General features: G+C 43.9%; 1 protein-coding gene across 1 annotated transcript in view; it reads right to left on the reverse strand.

Annotated features, from left to right (window-relative positions):
• kif6 (kinesin family member 6) overlaps positions 1–12,149 on the reverse strand; it is a 474,098-nt gene that overhangs the window by 190,530 nt on the left and 271,419 nt on the right. The window contains exon 13 of the mRNA XM_041187334.1: positions 8,538–8,753. Coding sequence (XP_041043268.1) covers positions 8,538–8,753 — 216 coding nt within the window. The remainder of the gene's footprint in view (positions 1–8,537; positions 8,754–12,149) is intronic.

Raw genomic sequence — 12,149 nt, forward strand, 5'->3', positions numbered from 1 at the left:
TTTCTTTTGAGCAGTTGTGTACTTCCAGTAACTTTTGTCTTATTTAGTTAACTTAATCTTCAGGCTGATTTCGGCCATTGCTCCCAAATTCATTAAGTTCTTCTTTATGTGAGGAGTAATGAACCTCTGCAATATTCTGCCAGATTGGATAGTAGAGATGCAGATTTTAGGGATGTTCAAAGACCTGGCTGGATGTTGGTAGATTTGAAATAATAGAGGCTAAAATAAATTTTCCTTTCGTAGACTAACTGGGGGTGAATGGCCTGGAGTGAAAACGCACTGTACTGAACAGGCAGGCATATCAATGATCCTCCAATGTAATATTTTTAAACTTCAGATGTATCATCAAGAGAATAGGTCATAAAACATAAAATGCCCTCCGAGATAAAGGAAGGGGAAGGCTAAATGAAATCAGGAAGACTACTGCCCCAAGCTGTTGTCATACACATTATTGCAGTTGGATTGGAAACAAACATTGGAAACAGCCATATAAATACTGTGGCTACAAGATCAGGTCAGAGGCTCGAATTTCTGCATTGAGTAACTCACCTCCAGACTCCCCAAAGAATGTCCACCATCTACAAGACACAAGTCAGGAGTATGATGGAATATTCACCACTTGCCTGGATGAGTGCAAGGCAATAACACTCAAAAAGCTCAGTACCATCTAGGACAAAGCACCCCTTCCACTACCGTAAACATTCACTCTCTCCACCAGTGACACACAGTGACAGCAGTGTGTACCATCTACAAGATGCATTGCAGGAACTCACCAAGGATCCTTCGACAGCATCTTCCAAACTCGCCACCGCTACTGCCAAGAAGGACATGGGCAGCAGATAGACGGGAACACCATCACCTGCAAGTTCCACTCCAAGCCACACACCATCCTGCCTTGGAAATATATCGCCGTTCCTTCACTCACTGCTTCAAAATCCTGGAATTCCCTCCCTAACAGCACTGTGGGTGTTCATACACCACATGACCAAAAAGGGCTGGGCAATAAATGCTGGCCGAGCCAGCAACACCCAAACCCTGTGAACGAATAAATTTTTTAAGACTGGCAAAGAATCAGGTTTGCCATCTTCCCTCAGCCTGCGAACTGAACCGTAAAAAAAAGAGACAATAGAGACAGTTCAAACTATTCAATATGATACACTGGTTAACATCAGTCATATCATTATGTCGAGCTTTGGAGTGCAAGCGCTAAAAAAAATTGCTATAATGTCCACAGGAAGCTTTTGTTTATCAGAGCAATCCTTTTGCATATTGGGGTCAAAGATCAGAGCCTCTGCAGTACACTCGGGATAGCAGAAGCTGTCCGATTCAGCTACATATTTGTTTAGACTAAAATACCAAAGTCACAGTTGGAAAACAAGGTTCTGAAGAGCACTAAACATTCTGTGCCTTTTACACTTTTACCCAAATATAATCCTGCTCCACGCCATAAATTCTGGTTGAATGGGGCATACATGCCTGAAGGGTTTTTTTTAAATAACCAGCAAAAGTTGGGACAGGGGATTACAGGATATAACTTCTGCAGCATTGAACTCTGTGGCTTATCCTTTCTGTACAACTATATTTTCTTCTTGAGGTGGTCTGTTATTTCCATCCTAAAACACGTCTCCAGCTACTAGATCCTTAATAATATTGAGCCTTGCAACATATATGCCTTACTCTTCCTTTATTATGGGGGGAGTTTTATGCGGCCCCACCCCTCACTGGTGTATTTGAAGGTGGTGGTAGTGGGGGGCACATAAATAAAGCGAGTCTCTAACCTTCTGCCTTCCTGCCAACCTCCAAGCTGTCTGTCGTATTACAGGGAGCATTAAGGGGAGGTGATGGCGTGGTGGTTTTCCCGCTGGTCTAGTAATCCTGAGACCCAGGGTATTACTTTGGGGATCTGCGTTTGAAACCCACCACAGCAGATGGTGGAATTTGAATTCAATAAAAATCTGGAATTAAAAGTCTAATGATGACCATGGAACCATTGTCGATTGTTGTAAAACCCAATCTGGTTCTAGGGTAGGCCCTTTAGGGAAGGAAATCTGTTGTCCTTACCTGGTCTGGCCTACATGTGACTCCAGACCACAATAATGTGGTTGACTCTTACATGAACATCTGAAATGACCTAGCAAGCCACTCAGTTGTAACAAACTGCTACGAAGTCACAAAAAGGGAATGGACGGACCACCCGGCATCGACCTAGGCACCGGAAATGACAACGGCAATCTCAGCCCTGTCGACCCTGTGAAGTCCTCCTTACTAACATCTGGGGCCTAGTGCCAACATTCGGAGGGCTTTCTTACAGACTAGCCAAGCAACAGCCTGACATAATCATCCTCACGGAATCATAATGTCCCGGGCACCACCATCACCATCCCTGAGTATGTCCTGCCCCACCGGCAGGCTGAGCAGAGATGGCGGCAGTCATATACATTCGGGAGGAGTAGCCCTGGGAGTCCTCAACATCAACTCTGGACCCTGTGAAGTCTCATTTCATCAAGTCAAACATGGGCAAGTAAACCTCCTGCTGATTACCATGTACTGCCCTCCCTTAGCTGATGAATCAAAGCTCCTCCATGTTGGACACAACTTGGAGGAAGCACTGAGGATAGCAAGGGAACAGAATGTACTCTGGGTGGGGGACTTCAATGTTCAACTCGGTATCACCACTACTGACTGAGTCCTAAAGGACATTGCTGCTAGACTGGGTCTGCGGCAGGTGGTGAGGGAACCGGCAAGAGAGAAAAATATACTTGACCTCATCCTCACCAACCTACCTGCCACAGATGCATCTGTCCATGACAATGTTGGTAAGAGTGACCAACGCACAGTCATTGTGGAGACGAAGTCCCGCCTTCACAGAGAGGATACCCTCCATCGTGCTAAATGGGATAGATTTCAAACAGATATAGCAGCTCAAGGCTGTGCAATTTTGAGATATAGCAACTCATGGCCCGGCATATTCCCCATTCTACCATTACCATCAACCCTGATTCGATGAAGAGTGTGGGAGGGCATGCCAGGAGCAGCACCAGGCTAACCTAAAAATGAGGTGTCAATCTGGTGAAGCTACAACATAGAACTACTTGCATGTCAAACAGCATAAGCAGCAAGTGATAGACAGGGCTAAGCAATCCCACAACCAACGGGTCAGATGCAAGCTCTGCAATCCTGCCACATCCAGTCGAGAATGGTGGTAGACATTAAACATATCACTGGAGGAGGAGGCTCCACAAATATCCCCATCCTCAATGATGGAGGAGCCCAGCACATCAGTGCAAAAGATAAGACTGAATATTTGCTACAATGTTCAGCCAGAGCTGCCGAGTGGATGATCCATCTCAGCATCCTCCGGGCGTCCACATTATTACAGATGCCAGTCTTCAGCGAATTTGATTCACTCCATGTGATATCAAAAGACAGCTGAAGATACTGGATGCTGCAAAGGCAATGAACCCTGACAATATTCTGGCAATAGTACTGAAGATTTGTGCTCCAGAACTTGCCACACCCCTAGCCAAGCTGTTTCTGTACAGCTACAACACTGGCATCTACCCGGCTATGTGGAAAATTGCCCAGGTATGTCCTGTATACAAAAAGCAGGACAAATCCAACCTAGCCAATTACTGCCCCATCAGTCTACTCTCCATCAGCAGTAATGTAATGGAAGGGGTCATCAACATTGCTATCAAGCAGCACTTGCTTAGCAATAACCTGCTCACTGACTCCCAGTTTGAGTTCTGCCAGGGCCACTCAGCTCCTGATCTCATTACAGCCTTGGCTCAAACATGGACAAAAGAGCTGAATTCCTCAGGTGAGGTGAGAGTGACTGTCCTTCAAATCAAGGCAGCATTTGACAGAGTGGCATCAAGGAGCCCTAGCAAAACTGGAGTCAATGGGAATCAGGGGGAAAGCTCTCCACTGGTTGGAGTTATACCTACACAAAGAAGATGGCTGTGGTTGTTGAAGGTCAGTCATCTCAGCTCCAGGACATCATTGCAGGAGTTCCTAAGGGTAGTGTCCTCGGCCCCATCATCTTCAGCTGCTTCATCAATGCATTCCTTCCATCATAAAGTCAGAAGTGGGGATGTTCGCTGATGATTGCACAATGTTCAGCACCATTCGCAACTCCTCAGATACTGAAGCAATCAATGTCCAAATGCAGCAAAACCTGGACAATACCCAGGCTTCAGCTGAAAATGGCAAGTAACATTTGCGCCACGCACATCAGGCAATGACCATCTCCAACAAGAGAGGATCCATCCATCGCCCCTTGATGCCACTCTGTCAAATGCTGCCTTGATTTGAAGGACAGTCACTCTCACCTCACCTGAGGAATTCAGCTCTTTTGTCCATGTTTGAGCCAAGGCTGTAATGAAATCAGGAGCTGAGTGGCCCTGGCAGAACTCAAACTGGGAGTCAGTGAGCAGGTTATTGCTAAGCAAGTGCTGCTTGATAGCAATGTTGATGACCCCTTCCATTACACTGCTGATGGAGAGTAGACTGATGGGGCAGTAATTAGCTAGGTTGGATTTGTCCTGCTTTTTGTATACAGGACATACCTGGGCAATTTTCCACATAGCCGGGTAGATGCCAGTGTTGTAGCTGTACAGAAACAGCTTGGCTAGGGGTGTGGCAAGTTCTGGAGCACAAATCTTCAGTACTATTGCCAGAATATTGTCAGGGTTCATTGCCTTTGCAGCATCCAGTATCTTCAGCTGTCTCTTGATATCACTTGGAGTGAATCAAATTCAAAATAATTACTAACACTGATTCCCCCACTATCAACCTCCTGGGGGTTACCATTGACCAGAAACTGAATTGGACTAGCTATATAAATTCTGTGGCTACAAGAGCAGGTCAGAGGCTAGAAATCATGTGACGAAGAACTCACCACCTGACTCCCCCAAAGTGTCCACCATCTACAAGGCATAAGTCAGGAGTGTGATGGAATACTCCTCACTTGCCTGGATGAGTGCAGCTCCCACAACACTCAAGAAGCTTGACACCATCCAGGGCAATGCAGCCCGCTTGATTGGCACCACATCCACAAACATTCACTCCCTCCACCACAGGCGCAAAGTAGCAGCAGTGTGTACCATCTACAAGGTGCACTGCAGGAATTCACCAAGGCTCCTTCGACAGCACCTTCCAAACCCACGACCGCTACCATCTAGAAAGACAAGGGCAGCAGATATATGGGAACACCACCACCTGACTTGGAAATATATCGCTGTTCCTTCACTGTCGGTGGGTCAAAATCCCTTCCTAACAGCACCGTGGGTGTACCTATACCAAATGGACTGCAGCAGTTCAAAATGACAGCTCACAATCACCTTCTCAAGGGCAATTAGGGAAGGGCAAAAAATGCTGGCCCAGCCAGCGTAGCCCATATCCCGTGAATGAATTTTTTAAAAAATAGGGCATTAGGCAGCCTGCCCACCTTTAGGTCCATCGAGGCTCTTAAGTGCCAATTAAAGGCCACTTAAGGACCTCATTCCACCCGGGCAACCATATTAAATTGGGTGGGGGAAGGTGGAAGGAAGGTAGCCAGCCCAGAACTTTAGCAGCCCAGGTTCTAGGACAGCAAGAAAGTGGGGTCTGCCTAATTTGGGGAGTCCCTTGTGCCTACCAGGGGCAACCTCCACCCATGGTGGTACCAACCCCATGTCCCCACTCCCACAACTGCCTATCACCCTCCCTGGGCCTCTAACACTTTCCTTCCACCCCTTCCCCCCTACCCTTGCTAGGGTACCTGATCCATCCCTAACCAAAATCCCCAGACTACCGTGAAATCCGGTATCATCTTCCTTCTTCTTGGGAGTCCTTGTAGTCCTAGCAGCAGCCACTCCCATGTTTGGCCGCCTCTGGGACTCCTCAGCTGCAGGCCAATCTGATTGGCTGACAGCTCTTGACACCGGGACTTCCTGTGCCTGAAGGACAGAAGTCCCACTTTCACTTTGTTAAGGCTGCCACCAGCATATTATCTCTGTGGTTTGGAAGATGCTGCTTGTTTTAAAGCCGGTGAGCTGCCAACCAACTTTTTGACCAGGGTGGGGGGTGCAGGGAATACGTCACACTCCCACCCCATAAAATTCACCCCTTTGTTTGTATTGTTGTAGCAATTCACAAATCTGTGCTCAGTGTCTCATGGCGTACTTTCTGGAAATGTAAACTATTTCATTTCAGGTTTGGCCTTAAAAGGCAACCACAACTACCTTTAGCAAGCTTTAAATATACTAAATTACTTCTTACTATTTCCCCATTAGAGGTTAGATGCTCTATTTGGGCTGCTAACTTGTTCTCCACATATTCACTCAACTATAAATTCAACTATAAAGGATGAAACCAGAAACCATCAAATGCATAAGTTGATTATTTACTCAAACCTTTGCAGGGCATGTGGGAACACCACCACTTGCACTTTCCCCTCCAAGTCACACACCATCCTGAACTGGACCGCAATGCTGTTCCTTCACTGCCACTGGGCCAAACACCTGGAACTCCCTCCCTACCACATGGAATGCAATGGTTCAAGGCATTGCACACCTACACCTTCTCAAGGGCAATTATTAATAGGCTTAAATGCTGGCCTTGCCAGTGACGCTCACATACCATGAACAAATATTAATTAAAAAATATAAAGTTTCTTCCGAGTAACCTTATGAAAGATGTTGTCAATTTCATGCAAGAAGATGAAAATATAAAGATCTCTTTCCAAAACCAAACAAGTGGTAATAACAGCTTTCTAGTAATGGGGCCTAAAAATTTTCACAAAATGCTTTCTGCTTTTAGGGCATGGCAAAAACAGCAGAGGCCAAAAGCAGCAGTCAGTGTAACTTTTTTCTGTAATTTATATTATCACGTTTCTATGTGGCATCATCCTGTACGGTGCAGCGTCTTGATTGAACAGCATGTGCATAGCCCAGCTCACGGGCCTTCAATAATGATGCCCAGTTGCCATCTGCCAGCTGGTGCATAAAAATGGTCCTGGGTGATGAGCATTGTAACGTATTTTTTCTTCCCTGTGACTTCTTCAGCTTGATAGCTCCAACCACTGAAGAAATTGCTCAAACTACACACAATCTTTTTTCCTTACAGTCCATCGAATAGTGCAATGCTCCCACTTATTCTTTGCACTCTCATGCATACCGTGTGTCCTAATAATATTTTAGATTTATTTCTATTTTTCATTTCAGGATCCTTTCTAAATTTCTTTCTATTGAATTTTCCCCCAATTAAATTTGTTTCCTTTGGATTTAAATGAAAAAAAATGCACACTCCAGAAAAACCCCGGTAGGGTGGAAGTAGAGAAAATGTTTGCGCTTGTGGAAGGAGTACAAAACTAGCAGTCATAATATGACAGTGAATAATAAGTCCAACAGGGAATCCAGGAGGAACCTTCTTAGCTTCAGAGGTTGAAATATGGAACTAACTATCGCATGCAGTGGTTGAGGTGAATAGCATAGACACATTTATGAAAGACCTACATCAATATGTGATAGAGAAAACAATTGTAGGGTATGGTGATAGGGTTAGATGGAGAAAAGCGGGAAGATCATGTGGACCATAACCACTGGAACAGACCAACTGGGCTGAATGGCCTGTTTCTGTACCGCACATGAGATGTAACTTGATATTTATGCATAAAGGATCTGTGTCCGGCTCCTGTGTTTTTAATTCATTCATGGGGTGTAGGCGTCGCTGGCAAATTAGGGATGGGCAATAAATGCAGGTCTAGCCAGCAACACCCGCATCCCATGAACGAATAAAAAACAGTGCCACTTAATGGCACTATTGATGACCCCCTTCCATTATTTTATTGTTGATTGAGAGTAGACTGATGGGGCTGTGTTGCATTTATCCTGCTTTTTGTGTACATGACATACCTGGGCAATTTTCCACATTGTAGCTGTTCTGGAACAGCTTGGCTAGGGGCACAGCAAGTTCTGAAGCACAAGTCTTCAGTACTATTGCTGGAATAGTGTCAGGGCCCATAGCCTTTGCAGCATCCGGTGCCTTCAGCCGTTTTTTGACATTACATGGAGCGAATCTAATTGGTGGAAGACAAGCATCTTTGATGCTGGGGACCTCCTGAGGAGGCCGTGATGGATCATCCACTAGCACTTCTGGCTGAAGTGCTCTCTAGCATACTTTAAAAAGCTGATTAGCATTCACCTCAAATCGTAATTTTGACAACATTCTAATAAGCATATTAAAGCAAAAGAAGTGAAGAGAGTTGGAAAAATGTTCTGCACCCTCTGGTTAGGTGACATCGTACAAAACCATAAAAAAGCAAATGCACTACAAAAAAATGTCAGTTTGATCCAAAGCTTATCACTCAGCAGACTGTCAGTGTATTAAAAATATTGGGTCATTACCCATCTCAGAAGTGGACAATCATCAATGAGGTACCGGTGCGTTGCACCTTATTAGCTACAATGGAAACTCAGAAGAATGAATATCAGAGTATAGCTATCATTCAATTTTTATCAGATGATTAAAATACAAATGAATGTTAAGGTGCTTACCCAATCTCCTGCAACTGAAGGTAGACTCAGATCCTGAGGAGCTTATGTTGCTAGAAATTCCTGATTCAGAAAACTGTCTTGATCCCTGCCTTGAGTTGAATTCCTTTGAACACTGGGCACTAGAGGGAGGTATTTTCCTACAGTTGTCTGAGTTTATTTGGTTGATGGCATCCTGTGCCCTCTTCTTCTCTTTCTTTAACATGTTCACTAGAATATCTGAAGTAGCCATTCAAGGAAATGAACAGTGAAAACAGTCTTTGCTTTACTATAATGGATAATAAGGAAATGGCAATTTAAATTAATACATACCTGTTATCCGTTTTCATAGTGCAGGAAGAGGACAAAAAGCCAGCAGTATAAGGGAACTTAAAAATAAGTCAAGAATATAAATTAATTTAAGTAAGAAAATGGTCATGGCAATCAAAACAGAACTTAAACAAATCTCCTGGACCTGAGCGTTTCCACCATAAGACATTAAAAAAAAGATGCTTACAGATGCTTTAGTCGTTGTTTTCTAAGGCTCTCTGGATTTTGGGATTGATCAGAAAATGTCACTCCATTGCTTAAGGAAAAAATGATGGGAGAAAACAGAAAAAAACAGGCTGTCAGTTAACATCAGTTATAGGGAAGCTACTGGAATCTCTCATCAGAATCTTTCATAGAGTGATTGAGTGCTTGAACAAATATGAGCTGATCAGGGAGCCAGCATGGATTTGTGAAGGGTAAGTAATGTTCGAATAGTCTAGTTGAATTTTTTTGAGGATGTCACTGACATGGTGGACAGCAGAGTGTTGATGGAAATTGTCTTTATGGACCTCCTGAAGGTGACAATAAGGTTCCCCGCAAGAGGCAATACAAAATCAAAAGCGCACAGAATTGGAGGTATGAGGTATGCTAATGGCCTACATGGATTGGAATTAAAGATTTACCAGTACAAAAGGCATATGAGCAATGGGAAGCCTTCAGAGGTTGGAGTTTGAATATAGGCTAGACATATTCCCGCGAACTGGAAAGGAATTGCATCCAGAGCAAGGACTCACTATATGATTAGCATATAGAAATTAATATGCAACAGAAAAGGCTTATGATAAATGTCAGGTTCACAATACAATAGAGTACCACGTTGAATATACGAAGTACAGAGGAGAGCATAAAAAGGAAATAAAAGGGACAAGGAAGACAAACAAGAATAGATTACCTGTTACTTAAAAGGGAACTCAAAAGTCCATTATGAACATCTACATAGTAAAAGAATAGTCAAAGGGAGGGTGGGCCAGTTAGGGATCAAAACGATCATCCTGAGGGGGCAAAGGAGCTAAATGAGTATCTTGCACTTGTCTTCACTAAAGAAGAGAATACTGGCAATATCACAGTAAAGGAGAAGATATTAGAAAAAATGGATATTGTGTTAAATATCTAGTTTGTGGTTCATGTTAATAGAGGTGATGTTTAATTCTGAGAAGGTTAAAGTTTAATTGTAGAAAATGGGATAAATGCAGCTAAAGCAGCTTGGAGTCTATTACACTTAAAAGGTTGGAGCTATGTTGACTTAATGGGTTAGCAGCAAGAAACTTAAGATAAATGGGCTTACTTAGCTGGAGAGCTGGAAACATGATATTTACACTGTTTGCAAAGAAGTGTGATCCAGATAGATGTTTTGAGAGTTAGAGCTAAATTAGTTTAAAAGCATTTAGTGAACCCTGAAAGAACACTTTGTCATGGAGATGGGTGCATCTTAAGAAGGTTCTCTGGTTTTAATTTATTTGAATGTTTGCTGGGAGAGGGGTTTAGTTGCAGCTTGTGGTTTGCAGCACACAGATAAGCCCTGGGAGATGTTAGCAGGCTCCAGGCAATTACAGCTCGGAGAAGCCGACAGAAGATCATTGGTTTTGTGTTGGAGTCAGTTAGGGCTTAGTAAAGTCCTGGAAACCATTTATAGTTTGGTGCAGTCAGGAGACTGAAGTTCAAAGAAACCCAGGGGGCAGTTCTGATGAAGAGTCATATGGACTCGAAACGTTAATTGTATTCCTCTCCGCAGATGCTGTCAGACCTGCTGAGTTTTTCCAGCTATTTTTATTTTTGTCCAGGAGGCAGTGCCAGCTTAGTGATGCTAGCAGTCTGAGAAAAGAGTTGGAAATGTGCTACTAATAAGAGGTGGGACTGCACCTTTGTGAATTCCGTGGAACATAGACTCAGGAGAGGAAACTGAACCCTCAGGAGATAAGCAGTTGTTGAGGCAGTCCGAGTAGGAGCAGCTTTTGAGGGAATTCAGAGGCTAGACCTTTAAAAGTGAAGAGTCGAAATCCCTCCTGAGGGAGACAGAGTTTTATTGAGATTTTGTGACTCACAGTGGTCACTGACACCTGGGTGGGTTACTGAGAAATCCATGGGATCCGTTTTGGTTGCACCTGCCATTTAGTGTACAGTGTGATGTGTTCGACTACATTAGGCGTGTTAATTCATATTTACCCTATGTTAATTCTAAATGTTAGTGTATAGGATGGATATTGCTAAAAATGGATACATGTCGGAGCTTTTCGTCTTGCACTCATCAGGATACTTCGCAAGAACAGTATTTTCTTTGCAGACGGAAAGAACATTTATACACATTGTGCCTGTTTCAACTGAACAAAAGAAGTGACAGCCATTCGCTGACTCATTTCTCAGGGAAATGCTTCGTCCAATCAGGGTCAAACTGCCTGGTTTAAATTTCAAATAACGGTTGGCAGTTAACTGTCAGTGACCCTCACTGGTGCATTCTCCATGGCAACACCTTGACCAATCAGAGCCCAGTTGCCAACCAATCAGCACACTCTTCACATACAGTATAAATTGTTGTTTCCCCCTTACATTGGTATTCTTGCAAAGTGTCCTGATGAGTGCAAGATGAAAAACTTTGACATGTCTCTTCTTGAACAATACTCAAGTTCTGTACTACCAAACGACTATTTATAAAATAGATTTTGTAAATTGATCTACTTTTCTGACTTTGTAAAGTTATCTTATTTGTTTAAAAGCATGGAATCTTGGAGCTTTATTCTCCTAGTGGGTAACTAGGGTTTCAAACCATGTCTACTTTAAACAAAAAGTTACTTGCCCCTAAATGTATCATAACAATGGGCCAGAACTTACAAGGAGTGGCAAATACAGTCAGATTGCCACTCCTCTCCTTTTCACTTGCCTAGGTCTGGATCTGCACATTTCTCCCCTGCTCTTCCTACCCAGTAAAAGTGAGAAGTGTACCTGGTTTCTGAGGCCTTCCAATGCAGGGCAGCAGCATTGGGAGATGTGAAGCTATGCCCTCTTTCTACGGCATGAGCTGCCTTAAGCCAGATAAGTTTAAAGGTCCCTGTATTAAGAGCATTTTGAGAAGCCAGGGGGAAGGTAAATGTATAAGGAATTGGGTAGGATAGCTTGGGGGGGCTAGGAGGTGCTAGATAGGTCAGGGGGTGGATAGGTGAGATTGGGTAGTTGTTCAAGGGGTGGGGGGGTAGTTGGGGGGTTGGCTCGTCAGGGTGGGAGGATAGTCAGGAGTGGGAGGAGAGTCGGGAAGTGGATAATCGGGTGGGATGAAGGTAGTCGGGCATATGGGGGGGTAGTCGTGGGGGTCTG

Source organism: Carcharodon carcharias, chromosome 5 (genome assembly GCF_017639515.1).
Source record: "Carcharodon carcharias isolate sCarCar2 chromosome 5, sCarCar2.pri, whole genome shotgun sequence".
Taxonomy (NCBI): domain Eukaryota; kingdom Metazoa; phylum Chordata; class Chondrichthyes; order Lamniformes; family Lamnidae; genus Carcharodon; species Carcharodon carcharias.